Source organism: Corvus kubaryi, unplaced genomic scaffold, assembly GCF_017639235.1.
Source record: "Corvus kubaryi isolate FWS band 111438036 unplaced genomic scaffold, C.kubaryi_AGA036_p1.0 37149, whole genome shotgun sequence".
NCBI classification, from domain to species: domain Eukaryota; kingdom Metazoa; phylum Chordata; class Aves; order Passeriformes; family Corvidae; genus Corvus; species Corvus kubaryi.
In genome coordinates, this window is record NW_024581039.1 from 31,914 (window position 1) to 48,981 (window position 17,068).

Here is a 17,068-nt window from a genome sequence, read left to right on the forward strand (position 1 = left end):
TTTTTTCCCTTTCCCTCCTTTTCCCCTTTCCCCTCTTTTTATGCTTTTCCCATCTTTTTCTGCATCTTTTTTTTCTCCTCTTTTTTTTCCTCCTTTTTTCCCTCTCCTCTTTTCTCTTTTTCTCCTCTTTCCCCCCTCCTTTTCCTGTCTTTCCCCCTTTGCCATTTTTCTCCTTTTCTCCTTGCCTTTTCCCTGCTTTTTCCTCCGTTCCCCCTTTTGCTCTGCTCTTTCCCCCTCTTTCTCTCCCTTTCCCATTTTCCCTGATTTTTTTCCCTTTCCCTCCTTTCCCGCTCTCCTCCCTCCTTTTCTTTCCTCAGCTCCCCTTTGCCCCTTTCCTCTCTTCTCTTTTCCCATTTGCTTTCCTCTTTTTCTCCCCTCTTCTCTCCTTCATTTCCCTTCTTTTCCTCTCATTTCCCCCTTTTCCAACTTTCTCCCTTTCCCCCTCCTCCTTTCCCCTTTTTTTCCATCATTCCCCTCTTTTTTCATCGTTTTCCCCTTTAATTCCCTCTTGTTTCTCTTCTCTCCTTCTCTCCCTCTCTCCTCCTCTTTCTTTTTACGTTCCTCCTGCTTTTGCTATTTTCCCCCTTTTTTCTCCTTCTCCATCTCCACTTTTTTTAATCCTCTCCCTCTTCCCCTTTTCCCACTCTTCCCTTCTCTTCTCCCCCCCTCTTTCTCCCCTTTTCCCTCCTCTTTTTTCTTTTCCCCCTTTCTTTTTACATTTTTCTGTATTCAATCTTTTTTTCTCTTTTCCCCTTTTTTCCCTTCCTTCTCTTTTCACATCCTCCCCTCTTTCTTTTCTGTTTTCTTCTTCATTTCCCCCTTTTTTCTTCCCCTTTGCACCCCTTTCTCCTCTTTTTCCTTTCCCCTTTTCTTTTTACCTCTTCCCTTTTTTATTTTTCCCCTTTTCTCCCCCCTCCCCCTTTCTTTTTACAATTCCCCCTCTTCTTCTCCTTTATTTCTCCCTTTTCCCCCCTCTCCTTTTCCTTATTCCCCCCTTTCTTCTTTCTTTTTCCTCTCCCCTTTTCTCCCTCTTTTCCCTTCCCCCTTTCTTTTTACATCTTCTTTTCTTTTCTTTTTTCTTTTCTTTTCTTTGCTCTTTTTTTTCTTTTCTTTTTTTTATTTTTCCCCTTTTTCTTCCCCTTTCCCCCTTTATTTTTTCCCTTTCCTTTTTTCTCCCCTTTTTTCCCCTCCCCCTTTCTTCTTTCTTTTCCCCCTTTTCTCTTTTTAATTTCTCCTTTTTTTCTCCCCCTTCCTTTTTACCATTTGCCCCTTTTCTTCTCCTTTATTTTTTCCCTTTCCTTTTTTTTCCCCTTGCCCTTTTTCCCCCCCCTTTCTGTGTGTGCTGCCCGGCTGTTTTTGGGCTGTGGGATGTGATGAGGGAAGGGAAGGGAAGGGAAGGGAAGGGAAGGGAAGGGAAGGGAAGGGAAGGGAAGGGAAGGGAAGAAGGAGGGGAGGGAAGAAGGAGGGGAGGGAAGAAGGAGGGGAGGGAAGAAGGAGGGGAGGGAAGAAGGAAAGGAGAGGATGGGAGGGAAGAAGGAGAGGAGAGGAGAGGAGAGGAGAGGAGAGGAGAGGAGAGGAGAGGAGAGGAGAGGAGAGGAGGAGGAGAGGAGAGGAGAGGAGGAGGAGAGGGCCGGGGCTGCCGCACACCATCTCCTCGCGGCGCCATCTGGCCCCGCTGCTGGCGCGCTCCCAGCATTGTGCGCAGCTGCCGCCCCCCCCGCGCTCCCAAATCCAGCCCCGCCACAGCCGCGCTCCGGGAAAAGCCCCGCGCAGCCCGGGAAGCGTCCCTTGAGCGGCCCGAAAGCGGCCCCGAAACAGCCCGAAAGCAGCCCGAAAAATAGAGATGTTAACCCTAGGAAGTGCAATGAAACTGCCTGAAAGTAGCCTTAAAACCAGCCCCAAAGGCTCCTGAAATGGCCCTAAAATAGCCCGAAAAATAGAGATATGAACCCTAGGAATTGTAATAAAACAGCCCGAAAAGCATCCCAAAAAAGAAGAGGTAGGAACCCTAGGAACTGAAATCAAACAGCCCTAAAGTGGCCCTAAAATAGCCTGAAAAGCATCCCAAAAAATATCGATATCAACCCTAAACAGCCCTAAAAGCAGCCCCAAAGGTTTCTTTAATAGCCCTAAAGCATCCCAAAAAATAAAGCTATTAACCCGGTGAATTGAAATCAAACAGCCCTAAAGTGGCCCTAAAACCAGCCCCAAAGGTTCCTTAAACAAGCCTAAAACAGCCCTAAAAGCATCCCAAAACCCAGAGATTTTAACCCTAGGGACTGAAATGAACCTGCCCTAAAGTGGCCCTAAAAACAACCCAAACCCCAGATATTAACCCTAAGAATTGAAATAAAACAGCCCTAAAACCAGCCCGAAAGGTTCCTTAAATACCCCTAAAACCAGCCCTAAAGGATCCCAAAACACAGAGATATGAACCCTAGGAACTGAAATCAAACAGCCCTTAAACAATCCCTGGACCCAGCCCAAAATTATCCTAAAAAACCCCTTAAACTATCCCTAAAAACCAGCCCTAAATGATCCCTAAAAACCCTTAAATAATCCCTAAAACCAGCCCTAAAAGAGCTGTAAAACTTCTTAAATAATCCCTAAAAACCAGCCCTAAATGATCCCTTAAAAATCCTTGCACTATCCCTAAAAAACAGCCCTAACTGATCCCGAAAACTCCTTCAATAACCCCTAAAACCAGCCCTAAAAGAGCTGTAAAACTTCTTAAATAATCCCTAAAAACCAGCCCTAAATGATCCCTTAAAAATCCTTCAATAATCCCTAAAAACCAGCCCTAACTGATCCCTAAAACTCCTTCAATAATCCCTAAAACCCAGCCCTAACTGATCCCTAAAACTCCTTCAATAATCCCTAAAACCACCCCTAAAAGAGCCTTAAAACCCCTTAAACCCAGCCCTAAAGTACCCCAAAACACCAGAACATCCCGAAAACACGGCTACGGAAACAGCAACGCTGAGGAATATCCCGAAAAACCGGGATCCACCCCCAACATCCGCAATTCCCAGCAGAGCCCCACGGAAGGAGCCCTACAAGCAATCCATCAGTGAAACATCCCGAAAATAAAGACGGATTCCCATCACCGAGCCGGGAATTTTGACCCCATCCCACCCAATCCCTGCAGCCGGAGGGGGAACAAGGAATTCCTTGGAATATCGGCTCCAGCCGCTCCCCTCGAAGGGACGGCAGCTCGCAGGGGGTTCCCAGCTTCCCATGGGGATCCCTCGTGGGGAAACCGGGATGGGCGGGAGCTTCCATTGGGGTGGGAAAACCGGGACTGGAAGGGTTTGTCCCATTCCTCACTGGGATAACCGGGATTAGAAGGGTTCCTCACTGGGATAACCGGGATTGGAAGGGTTCCTCACTGGGATAACTGGGATTGGAAGGGTTTGTCCCATTCCTCACTGGGATAACTGGGATTGGAAGGGTTTGTCCCGCTCCTCACCGGGATAACCGGGATTGGAAGGGTTCCTCACTGGGATAACTGGGATTGGAAGGGTTTGTCCTGCTCCTCACTGGGATAACTGGGATTGGAAGGGTTTGTCCTGCTCCTCACTGGGATAACCGGGATTGGAAGGGTTTGTCCCGCTCCTCACTGGGATAACCGGGATTGGAAGGGTTTGTCCCGCTCCTCACCGGGATAACCAGGATTGGAAGGGTTCCTCACTGGGATAACCGGGATTGGAAGGATGAGGCTGTCGAGCTCACAAGGTCATGTTTGGAATGGCGAATCCAAAGAATTCCCAAAGGTTCCGGGTCAACGGGTGCCAAAACCGGCCGAAAGGGATGGAAAACCCTTCTCAGTGCCAGAGCTCCCAGAATTCCTGTCAGTTACACCGGGAATATTCTCGCCCTCCCCTCTTCCCAATGCCAGGTTTCGATTGGATATGGAGGAGAAGGAAAAGAGGGAGGAGGAGAAGGAGGACAGGGAATGGATCCCTGCTTTCCCACTAAGAATTCCAGGATGGAAACTTTGGGAAGAGCAGCACCCAGGGAGCTGTGAGCGCTCTCCTTGCTCGGCTCTCCCCATGGATGCCGAGATTCCAGCCCCAAATTCCCCCGGCTCACAGGAAAATGCCGGAACTCCTCCAAGTCCAGGGGCCTTGGATAATGCCATCCTTGCGCTGTTCCGAACCCCGCTGCGGGGCTTGGAATGCCCAGATGGGAGGAATTCCGGAATCCCAGGCAGAGCTGCCCCCAGCAGCCTTTCCCAACTTCTCTGCCACTTCCCAATTCCTCTCCTTCATCTGTTCTATCTGGAAATGGGAATGGCGAGGCAGGATCAACCCACCCCAACATTCCCTGAATTTTGGGAGAGGCGCTGGCTCAATGTATGGAAGCTCCAGCTCCATAAACCAAGCCAAGGCTTCGCCCAGCCAGAGCCAGGAATTCTCCTGGAACATTCCCGATGGGAAAGGACGGGAAGCGCATTTAAGGCTCCCTTCATACACGTTCCCAGGGCACGGGGGGGGGGTGGTTATGGATCGGGAGATTCCCACTCTGGAAGCATCCGAGTCCTCGGTGTCGATGCTGTGCCATGGATCAGAGGCTGCCGGAGAACGATTCGCTATTCCGGCCTTCAGGAAAAGCCAATCCCACTGGGATGAACCCAATCCCGCCAGGGTATTTGGGAAAGGCCGCCCCCATTCCCAGAGGGATTTCAAGCCCTGTGGATGTGGCACCTGGGGACACAGATTGGTCTGGAACGGCCTCGCATCCTAAAGGACTCCACCATTCCACGCGGGTTCTTTCCGTCCATACCGAGGACGGAAGGAGATCTCCCGATAAATCCAGCACAGCCACTTCCTGCGATTTTCCAGGAGCATTCCCTGTTCTTTGGGAGCTCCAGAAAATCCCCAATCCCATCAAAATCCACCTGCCATTAAAAGCAGCAATTTCAGGCCCTCACAGCCATGGCCCAAACCAAGAGGCGCTTCCGGAACTCCACGGAATCCCGGCAACCCAGCCAAAATCCCAGTTTTCTGCCGGGAGCGGTGTCCAGGAGCTGCTTCCAGGCTGGAAGGGCCCCGGGAGGATGCCGGGGCACGCGGCGCCGCAGGGCACGCGGCGTTCCCGGCCTGCTTGTCGGGAGCAATTCCCTCTGCCCTCGCAATGCCCCGGCTTCCCGGAGCGGCTCTTCCCAAAAACCATTCCCAAAATGTGGAGCAGAAGCCGAGGGCCGGGTGGTGTGGGAGGGGGGAAGAGCTCCGGGCCGCTTCCCGGCGGAGGGCGGCGCGGCGGGGAAGGGGTTAACAGACATATGCTGCATAATTAGGAGATGCATTAATGATTATGAATAGGAAAGCGCTCGGCGGAAGGCAAAAAAAACCCCGGGAAGAGGGACAGGCACCCCTTTTCCTGGGATATTTTTGGTTTTCCGCGGGATCCAGGATGGCCGGGGAGAATTCCCGCTCCTCGGAACGGTGCCGCCGCTTCCAAGGGTAGCTCAAATTGGAATCTTTCATCCACCATCCATCAAACCCGGGCTGGAGATTTTGACAAACATTAAACACAGTAAGGAGGCAATTATGTATGCATGATTTAATCTGCAACTCATTAATATGCAAATGTATTCATATGTTAGTTACTAAATTAAAAATGCAAAGAAGCCCTTATGGTGATTCTCCAAATTTTTGCACAAACAGAACATTCCAAACGGGAGCAAAACGGGAAGTTTTGGGGGGAAACCTGCGGATTCCGGGAAATCTTTGGGAACCTGTTGCAACGGAGACGGCTCCGAAATATTCCCTTTCATGGCGAGGGAATGGGAAAATTGGGAATGAGACCAGAATCTCGGGAAGTCTTGGGAGATGTGCACTAATTATCCGACCGGCTGCATTCCGGAGCCGGCAACCGAAACCCGCCTGGTCATTTTTGAGGGATTGTGCTCCTTTTTGGGAACGGCTCTGTGCCCATCCCAAGGCTCTCTGAACTCCCTTCCGCCCCCCTGGAATGGCAGGGATGCACCCCCCCCCTCTGCCGGCACCCGAGCAGCTCCAGTGTTTAGGGAATCTTCTGGAAAGGTGGGAAAATCCAAGGGCTGAGGGCGGCCACAAAGTGCCTTTCATTCCCTCCCAGCTGCGCTTCCCAGCAGAACAGCCGTGCCAATGGAAGCAGCCATTTCACCGGGAATATCGCCCCAGCTCCCATCCGGAGCAGCTCCCACCCCCAGCAGGGAAGGCAAATAATTCGGGATGTTGTGAAGATCCCTGTCAGCCCCATTTCCATGGATAAGTCACTTCTGTCCCCACACGGCTCTGAGGCTGATCCCGGGAAGCCGGGACCGAGCCGGGAGAGCCTTGGGAAGCTCCCAGGAGCCCCGAGCCGGGCTGGAATGCAGCCGGGCAGCCCGGAAGGGAATGGGGCCTCAGGCTCCCTCCGGAGCAGCGCTATCCCGCAATCCGTGTGGGATTGCCCATGGAAAGTGCCCAGGGCCAGGCCGGACGGGGCCTGGAGCACCCCGGGATAGCGGAAGGTGTCCCTGCCCCCAGGAGGATCTTTGAAATCCCTTCCGACCCAAACCGTCCTGGGAGCCTGCGATTCCATGCCGTGATTCCAGGATCCCTCCGGAGAGGAACTCCTTCGTGATTCCTGGATTCCGAGCGCTTCGAGGACCGGGAAAGAGCATCCACTCCGATTTGCCCGATTTCAGCGGGAAAAGCGGGGAGCCAAAGGGAAAACCAACAGCAAGGGGCCCAGCTGTTGGGATTTAAATGGAATTTCGGAAGCGATTCCGGATTTTTGGGTAGGCCGGGCCTGAAGCATCGCCGTTCCCGAATAAATTATCCCGCGTTCCACGGGATTTGTTCTTTTTACTGTCACAGGAAGCACATGTTGGAGGCAATCTGTTTCCTCATCCCAGCGCTTCCCTGGCTGCTCGGGAAGAAAAAACTCCCGGCACACTTTCCCCCGAGGAAGCAAGAGGTGATCATAAATATCCCGAAATAGCATCCGGCACATCCCGGCGCCGTTCACACTTCCCCAATGCCAAGGGAGGACTCGAAAAAAAATAATCCTAACAGATGCTCCGGGGTCAGCGAGGGAAGCGCGTGCTTCCCGCAAAAACACCCTCCGCAGAATCCCAAATGAACCGGGAAAGGCCGCCCGTGCCGGAGGGGCTCCGGAGAGCACCGGGAAAACGCACCGGGAATTGGGGCAGAGACGCTCCGGCAGCTGGGAACGGGATGGAGAGGGGGAATGGGATGGGGAGGGGATGGGATGGGATGGGATGGAGAGAGAATGGGATGGAGAGGGGATGGGATGGAGAGGGGGATGGAGAGAGGGAATGGGATGGAGAGGGAATGGGATGGGGAGGGGGAATGGGATGGGGAGGGGGAATGGGATGGGGAGGGAATGGGATGGAGAGGGGGAATGGGATGGAGAGGGGGAATGGGATGGGGAGGGAATGGGATGGAGAGGGAATGGGATGGGGAGGGAATAGGATGGAGAGGGGGAATGGGATGGAGAGGGGGAATGGGATGGAGAGGGGGAATAGGATGGAGAGGGAATAGGATGGAGAGGGAATGGGATGGAGAGGGGGAATGGGATGGAGAGGGGGAATGGGATGGAGAGGGGGAATGGGATGGAGAGGGGGAATGGGATGGAGGGGGAATGGGATGGAGAGGGGGAATGGGATGGAGAGGGGGAATGGGATGGAGAGGGGGAATGGATGGAGAGGGGGAATGGGATGGAGAGGGGGAATGGGAGCAGCTCCAGTTCCCATCCTGCTCCTGCCCCTAATCCTGCTTCTAATCCTAGTTCTGTTCCTGGTCCTAATCCCAGTCTGAATCCCAGTTCTGCTCCTGCTTCCAACTCCCATCCTGCTCCTGGTGCTAATCCCGGTCCTAATTCCAGTTCTGCTCCTGCTCCTGGTCCCACTCCTGGTTCTGCTCCTGCTCCTAATCCTCATCCCGGTTCAGCTCCCACTCCCGGTGTGGCTCCCGCTTCCAGGCCCGCTCCCAGTCCCGTTCCCAGCTCTGCTCCCGTTCCTGCAAACCTTCCCCAAAATTCCCGAATGAGCAAAGCCCCTCTGGCTGCGGGGAGACCTCGGAGCCTTCTCCAGAGCCTGAAGGGGCTCCAGGAGAGCTGGGGAGGGGTGGGACACAGGGAACGGCTTCCCACTGGGAAAGAGCAGGGATGGGTGGGATACTGGGAAGGGCTTCTCTGTTCCAGGGTAATTCCTTCCTCAGCATCCCGCTCTCCCACCCTGATCCCAGCATGTCCGATCCGTCCTGAAAGGGAAGGAAACCTTCAAGGAATCCATTGATTGGGATCCAGTCAATCAGGAGCCGTCCTATCCCAAATCCATGGGAAAAGCCTGAGCCGAGGTAGGAATTAATATCCTTCATGAAGCACGGGGCTCTCCACTCGGGAAACTCAGCGTAATTCCCGAAGGAAAATGGGATTATCAAGAACCGGAGCAATAAATCATGGAAAACTGGGGATGGGATTCCTATGGATTGCAAGCATTCTTAATTGGACTTAATTAATATTTCTTTCTAGCAAAGGGATTTCCTGGACCCCTCTTTCATCCCAAGGAACCAACCCCATTCCCACTGAGCTGCTTTCCCTCCAAATTTCCAAGAACTTTCTTAAAAGCATTCCCGAGAAGCTGCCGGCTGGCATTCTGCAGGAATTTTTTGGGCAAGTCCTTCCTGAAAGCTCGTGCACTTCCCACGGCGCGCTGAAGAGGGAGTCTCTGTCCCAGCTAAACCAAATCCCACTAATCCCTCGCCGCAAAAACTCTGGGATTACAGGCAGACGGATTTCTTGGGAATCCGCAATACTCCACTATCCCAAAGTGGGTCAGTTTCCCAGGAAAACCCACCCATCCACTGGAGCATCCGCATCCCTTCCCAGGGGCTTTTCCTCGCTGCAGCCATCCCGTGCCTTCGAATTCCCTAAATTGCTGTAACTGGAATTTCCAGACCTTTTCATCTCCCTTAAAATGACTCCACTGGGAGGGGCCTCCAGGCTTTCCCTCCCGTTTTCCCTCTTTTCCTTGGATCTGTCCCCAGGAAGTCCCAAGGACACTTCACCCCATCCCGGTGCTCCTCAAGGACTGGGATCGCCCCCCCCGCCCCCTCCCTCGGCTGGATTTTAGGGAAAGGGCAGCTCTGGAGCAGGATTCCCGGGGAAGCGGTCACGGCACCGGAGCTCAGGGAGCAGCAGCTGGACGACGCCCACGGTGGGATTTGGGGACTGTGGGATTGTCTTGGCAGGGCCGGGAGCTGGATCCCTGAGGATCCTTTCCACGACTCTCGGGAAGCTCCCAGCAGAACCAGCATGGAGCAACACTCCCCAAAACGCTGAGCAGTTCGGGCTGGAGGATCCGGGAGCAGCGATCCCACGCCTCCCTCCCGGGAATGCGCCGGATAAAGCCGGTCCCAGCACCCGGAGCGCTCCCAGGGAGAGCGGGAAAGCGGGAAAACCGCCCGGGGGCTGAGGGACACATCCACAGCAAGTTTGGGATCCGACGCGGGGATTGCAGCGAATCCTGGCCTGGCATCCCTCCCCGAATCCACCTGGAATTCCGGATTTTCCGGCCAGTTGCTTCCATTGTTTACTGCGCTCGTTTATTCCCGCTGATCCTTGGAATTGCCACAACCCAGCGCCGAAGGAGTCCCCGAGAACCGCCGCGTTCCACTCCGTGCTCCCGGCACAAACCCCACCCTCCACATCCCCCTTTCCCCAGAAACGCGGGAATATTCCCACCCCGTCCACCGAGGACGCCCGTCCATTCCTGTCTCCAAACGAAATCCCACATTCCAGAGGTGATTCCGGCATCTAGGAAGAACAAACACCCCACCCCCCTCTATTTGCACTTAAAAGTCCCAGTTCCCACCAGAAGCAGGGAACGCCTTCCTGCACCTGGCAGGACCCGGATTTTCATCCCTGAATTCCTACAAGAACCAATTCCATGGAATTCGAGTACCCAGGAACGGCTTCCATACCGGAATTCCCGTGCCATTGGCCCGGCTGACGAAATAATTCCAAGGATTTCGAGTTCCCATTGAAGGCGAAGCACTGAGGGAAAGAAATCCCAAACACACGAAGGGATTTCATTTTGAATGAAAAGAATTCCTATTAATTAATCAATCAATCAATCAATCAATCCTATTAATTTATTTGGGCTTTCCCTTGAGAATTCCCGGATTTTAGCCACTGGAAAAAGATGTGGGATTAATGGGAGCAGGGTTTGATGAATCCCTGGGATTAAATAAGGATGCTGATGTGTATTTTCCCCTTTTTAATTACACTTTGTTAATTAGAAAGCGATTATTAACAAGAAGAATTTAGCCCAGCCACTCCAAGAACTTCGTCATTGTTTCGATTCCAGATTCCCGTTTCCCAGCTGCAAATTTCCCTGGATTTGGGATAACACCGTCCAATCCATCTGATTAATTTTTATCTCCTCTGATATTAATTAATTATCTATTTTCCGTGATTAATTGCTGCTAATAACCAGATCTGGAGCTCAAATAAAGGGATTTTTCCGGGAGGAAAGGGAAAATTCCCCCCCTCCAGAGGGGTTGATTTGATACCGCTATCAACATGATATGCAAATGAGGCTGGTATCGATATCAGAATGATATGCAAATGAAGCCATCGATACCGACATAATATGCAAATGAGGCTGAACGTACTTCTAAAGTGATAAAGAGACAGAACAGGAATTACACAAATCCAACAAAATGCACTTTTCCGCCCTAATTTGGTGCCGTAGCGACCGAAATGTCGGATGTTTTCCTGCCCAACCTCACTTTTCCACGGATTTTAATGGATTTGAAAGGATGTCAAGCACCTCGGCGCAGCTTTTTTGGGAAAAATCCCGCAAGGAATGCACGAACTCGTCCAAAAGATGAAACGAACGGAATCGTTATTTGGACCACGGAACAAAGGAGCCCACGGAAGCAAAGCAAAGCAGCAACTCCTGACGGAAAACCACGAGAATTCCAGGAAAACACGGAAAAACGAGCCGGACGGTGCCTGGAATCCCCGCCAACCGGAGGGATCGGGGATATTCCCGAAATTCGGGGGCAACATCGGCATTGAGGAGCCTCTGGCAACACCTGGCTGGCAGCGCTTGGCAGCCGGAACCCCGGGCCCTGCCGGAATCCTGCTGGGATCCGGGAGCTGCCCTCCCGCATGCCGGCCCATTCCCGGCAATTCCCGGTCCGTCCTTCCCGCCGCAGATCCGTCGGTCGGCCCCGCGAAGGAGCCCAGCGTTCCTTACCTTTTCCCGAGCCTCATCCCCCGGGAATGGGCTCCTGCCATCCCTGATCCCAAACAAAGCTCCCGAGCAGCCGTGGTACTTACGGAGGAGGGCAAACCCGGAGGAACTTTCCGAACTTTCTTTGTCTGAACTTCTGGAAGAAAGGGAGAAAAAGGGGGATTAGACATCGGGATTTGGGTGGGACGGAAGGGGTTTCTCCCGAAGGTTTTCCCTGTGCCCACAGGGATGTCGCCGCAGTAAAGCAGTAACGCTGGAGAATAAAGAATTCCAAGAATAAAGGGCTGGGATGTGATTTCTGGTGGAACTTGGGGAATTAAAACTTGGATTTGGTGCTGCGGGCTCGGGAAAAAAAAGGGAATCTGGAAGGCTGGATAAGCCTGGAGGAACGGCCCAGGAGAGGGCTCCGTGTGCTGCTTCCCAAACGTCCTGCAGCGGGATGAGGTGGGATGGGGGGAAACAGGGAATCACTCAGCCCCAGAGGAGCCGTGCAGGGGCCGCCGGCGGACACTGCCCCCGGCGTACTGGGAGCACTGGGAGCACTGGGAGCAGCATAAAGGGATGGGAACAGGGAATGACTACCCACGGAGGAGCTCTGCAGGGGTCTCTGGGGTACTGGGAGCACTGGGAGCACTGGGAGTACCAGGAGCGGGATAAAGGGATGGGAACTGGGAATGACTCACCCACGGAGGAGCCATGCAGGGGTCTCTGGGGTACTGGGAGCACTGGGAGTGGGATAAAGGGATGGGAACTGGGAATGACTACCCACAGGGGAGCCGTGCAGGGGTCTCTGGGGTACTGGGAGCACAGAAAGCGGGATAAAGGCGGCAGGGATGGGAACTGGGAATGACTCACCCATGGAGGAGCCGTGCAGGGGTCTCCGGCGGGCGCTGCCGGCGTACTGGTAGTACTGGGAGCCCGGCTTGCTGGGGGACAGCGCCCCGGGGGTGGCCAGCTCCATGTCCCCTCCGAGCAGGCTCTGCTGCGGGGACAGACACACAGAGCTGTGGGCAAGGCCGGCCCCGAATCCGCACTTCCCTCATCATTAGCTCCTTCCCAGCCCTAAAAATAACCCGGGAATGAGCGCTCGGGAGCGCGGAGCAGGCGGCGAGCACCTGGCGCCGCGTTAAAGGAGACACCACCGCAATTCCCACTCAGGGAGCGGCGCCCAAAGGCCGGGAAAAGGAGGAATCCCGCGCTCCTTCCCAGCGCCGGGAATTGCGGCGCCCGCTCGGCCGGGGCGAGCGGTGCTTGGGAAAGTTTGGGAGCTCTGCCGGGGCGCTCGGAGGGAATTGTGCTGCTGGGATTTCCGACCAGTGAAATGCCAGCCGCCGAACCCCCCAAAATCCTCCCTGGGGATAAGGAGGCTCCGCCGCCTCGGGAAAAGGATGCGGGGAGGAAACGCATCAGGGCTTCGGCCGCGGTAACGCGGATGGGAAAGGCACGGACGAGGATCTAAACCCCGAAAGAGGTGTGAGGCGCAGCAAGCAGAGCTGTGATACGGCAAATAGAGACCGGGCCATATGGATAATGCATTGAATGCATACTGTACTGCTTGTAGGGTTACAGATAAGGTGTTAGAGATAAGGTATTAGTGTATCGTATAGATAATGCATTGAATGCATACTGTACTGCTTGTGGGGTTATAGATAAGGTGTTATAGATAAGGTATTAGTGCATCGTATAGATAATGCATTGAATGCATACTGTACTGCTTGTGGGGTTATAGATAAGGTGTTATAGGTAAGGTATTAGATAGTGTATCATATAGATAATGTATTAAATGCATACTGTACTACGGATAAGGTGTTACAGATAAGGTGTTAGAGATAAGGTATTAGTGTATCATATAGATAATGTATCAGCTGCATACTGTACTACGGATAAGGTGTTACAGATAAGGTATTATAGATAATGTATTAGTGTATCGTATAGATAATGTATTAAATGCATACTGTACTACGGATAAGGTGTTACAAATAAGGTGTTAGAGATAAGGTATTAGTGTATCATAGATAATGTATCAGCTGCATACTGTACTGTGGGTAAGGTGTTATGGATAATGTATTAGGTATCTATAATGTATTAAATAATGTGTTAGAGATAATGTATGAAATAGTGTATCATATAGATAATGTATTAAATGCATACTGTTCTATGTATAATGTATTAGAGATAATGTATGAAATAGTGTATCATATAGATAATGTATTAAATAGGTAATGTGTTAATATATGAAACAGTGCATCATGTAATGTATTAAATGCATACTGTACTATGGATAATGCATTACAGATAATATATTCGATACCTCTAAAGTATTAAATATCTAATGTATGAAATATAATGTATTAGTGTGTTAAATAGTGTATCATATAGACAATGTATTAAGTAGGTAATGTGTTAATGCATTTTACTTGTAATGTGTTAAACAGATATTGTGTTCGAGATAATGTATTATGGATAATGTATTAAGTAGTGTATCCTACAGATAATGTATTAAATGCATACGGGACTATGGATAAGGTATTATAGACAATGTATTAAATAGGGAATTTTATACATAATGTATTAAATAGATCATGTATTCATGTATTTTATATGCAATGTATTAAATAGATAATGGCCTATATATAATGTATTAGAGATAATGTATTAGATATCTAGAATGGATTAAATATCAAATGTGTTCAATAGCATGTCTTATAGATAGTGTATTACTGGTGTATTATATATAATATATTAATATAAAATGTATTAAATATTCTAATGTATTAGATATACAGTGCATTACCTGGAATGTATTTATTATCTATCATGTATTTAATATACAATGTATTAAATATCTACAATGTACTACTATGTAAGGTATTATATCTACAACGTCTTAAATAGATAATGTATCATACCTAATGTGCTAAATAGAATCTTTTCCATGTACAGAATGTATTAAAATATCTAGAATGGATTCATGTACAATGTATGAAATATCCATGGTGCATGATATAGATAATGTATTACACAGAATGTATTTTATGTATAATGTACTCACAGATGGGGCATTAATACACAATGTGTAACACATACAATGTATTACACATACAATGTGTTCAATACTGATCGTGTGTTACATGTTTTATATTAAACAGAAGGCCTTAAACACCGATCATGTATTATGTATTATATATTAAATAGAATGTATATATATTAAATAGAATGTATTAAACACCTATCATGTATTATATATTAAATAGAAGGTATTAAATGCCTATTATGCATTATATATTATATATTATACAGAATGTATATGTATTAAATAGAATGTGCTAAACACCTATAATGTATTATATATATTAAATAGAATGCATTAAACACCTATAATGTATTTTATATATATATTAAATAGAATGTATTAAACACCTATCATGTATTATGTATTATACATTAAATAGAATGTATATGTATTAAATAGAATGTATTAAACACCTATCATGTATTATATATCTATTAAATAGAATGTCTTAAACACCTACAATGTATTATATATATTAAATAGAAGGTATTAAATGCCTATAATGTATTATATATTATCTATTAAATAGAATGTATATATGTTAAATAGAAGGTCTTAAACACCTATAATGTATTATATATTATGTATTAAATAGAATGTATATATATTAAATAGAATGTATTAAACACCTATAATGTGTTATATATATTCAATAGAATGTATTAAACACCTATAATGTATTATATATATATTAAATAGAAGGTCTTAAACACCTACAATGTGTTATATATATATATTAAACAGAGTGCATTAAACACCTGTAATGTATTATATATTAAATAGAATGTATATATATTAAATAGAAGGTATTAAACACCTATAATGTATCATATATGTATTAAATAGAAGGTATTAAACACCTATAATGTATTATATATATTGAATAGAATGTATTAAACACCTAGAATGTGTTATATATATTAAATAGAATGTATTAAACACCTAGAATGTATTTTATATATATATTAAATAGAACGTACTAAACGCCTATAATGTATTATATATATTAAATAGGATGCATTAAACACCTATAATGTATTTTATATATATATGAAATAGAATGCATTAAATACCTGCAGTGTATTAAATACCTAGGATGTGTTACACAGGTAAGAAGGATCGAACACATCACCTATTTAGTCAATCCAAGGAATGCAATATCCAATTCCAAAGCACGGCACATGGAACGCACGGAGTCCAGCCCGTGCTCAACGCCCACAGGGTACCGGGGATGGCAAACCCGACCTACAGCACACGGAACGCACGGAGTCACAGCCACCGAGCTACCGGAGGCCGGGGAGAAAAGCCGCGGAGCCGGATCAGGCACACCGGAGCCACCCAAAAACGACACCCATCACCCAAAGCGCTCCGGCCGGCCCCGAGCTGCGGCCGAGCCGGGCCCGCCCGGGCCGTCCCTAACGCCGGGGCCGCCCGTGGGATCCGCGGGCAGCGGCGGAGGAGCCGCAGGGAGCGCGGCACGAACGCCAGGCGCGGACGGGGAAGGGCGGAGAGCGCGGCTGCGGAGAGCGCGGCTCCGGGAGCGCTCCGGGAGCTCCGGGTGCGCTCCGCGGGCGGGCTCCGGGTGCGCTCCGCGGGCTCCGGGTGGGCTCCGGGTGCGCTCCGGGTGCGCTCCGCGGGCTCCGGGTGCGCTCCGCGGGCTCCGGGTGGGCTCGGGGTGCGCTCCGCGGGCTCCGGGTGGGCTCCGGGTGCGCTCCGGGTGCGCTCCGCGGGCTCCGGGTGCGCTCCGCGGGCTCCGGGTGGGCTCGGGGTGCGCTCCGGGGGCTCCGGGTGCGCTCCGGGGGCTCCGGGTGGGCTCCGGGTGCGCTCCGGGGGCGCGGCACCGACCCGCGGCCGGCGCGCCCCCGACTTCCCGCAGCAGCCCGGGCGCAGCGCGCTGCCCCCCGAATTCCCAACTTTCCGGGGCCGCCTCGCAATCAACTTTCGGCGAGCGGAGCAATTAGCGGCCTCGGAAAGGAGGGAATGTGTTTTCCCTAATCGAAATTCTAATCACCGTGTCACTCACAACAGCCTTAGTGCTGCTTCGCTGCCGCCCCATTCACATGCAAATGAGCCCTAAATAGGCCAATTATGGCTGTGCCCCCGTTCCCGGCTTAACCCGCTGCGCACTGGGAACGCGCGGCGCCCAAAGAATTCCTCGTGGGAAGCGGGGCCGCTCCGGCGCCTTCCCGAGCGGCCCGGCACAGCGCGGGCTGCGAAATTCCCGACTCCGGCGCTCCCCGCGGGGAAAAGCGTCTCGGGATGGACGGATGGATGGATGGATGGATGGCTGCTCGCCAGCCGGCGGCATTGCAAAGCGCTCCCGAGGCCGTGGGGAGCGAGCAGGGATCCATCCCTGGGCACCGAGCAGGGATCCATCCCTGGACACCGAGCTGGGATCCATCCCTGGGCACTGAGCCGGGATCCATCCCTGAGCAGAGCAGGGATCCATCCCTGGGCAGAGCTGGGATCCATCCCTGAGCAGAGCAGGGATCCATCCCTGGGCAGAGCCGGGATCCATCCCTGAGCAGAGCAGGGATCCATCCCTGAGCAGAGCTGGGATCCATCCCTGAGCAGAGCAGGGATCCATCCCTGGACACCGAGCAGGGATCCATCCCTGGGCACCGAGCAGGGATCCATCCCTGGACACCGAGCTGGGATCCATCCCTGGGCACCAAGCCGGGATCCATCCCTGGACACCGAGCTGGGATCCACCCCTGAGCAGAGCCGGGATCCATCCC

General features: G+C 50.7%; 1 protein-coding gene across 1 annotated transcript in view; it reads right to left on the bottom strand.

Annotated features, from left to right (window-relative positions):
- Nucleotides 1-17,068, bottom strand: part of TCF4 (transcription factor 4) — a gene marked incomplete at its 3' end in the record, with an annotated part of 113,540 nt that overhangs the window by 24,468 nt on the left and 72,004 nt on the right. The window contains exons 6-7 of the mRNA XM_042021501.1: nucleotides 12,113-12,239; nucleotides 11,344-11,393 (exon numbers count right to left, since the gene is read on the bottom strand). Of these exons, the coding sequence (XP_041877435.1) occupies nucleotides 11,344-11,393; nucleotides 12,113-12,239 (177 nt within the window). The remainder of the gene's footprint in view (nucleotides 1-11,343; nucleotides 11,394-12,112; nucleotides 12,240-17,068) is intronic.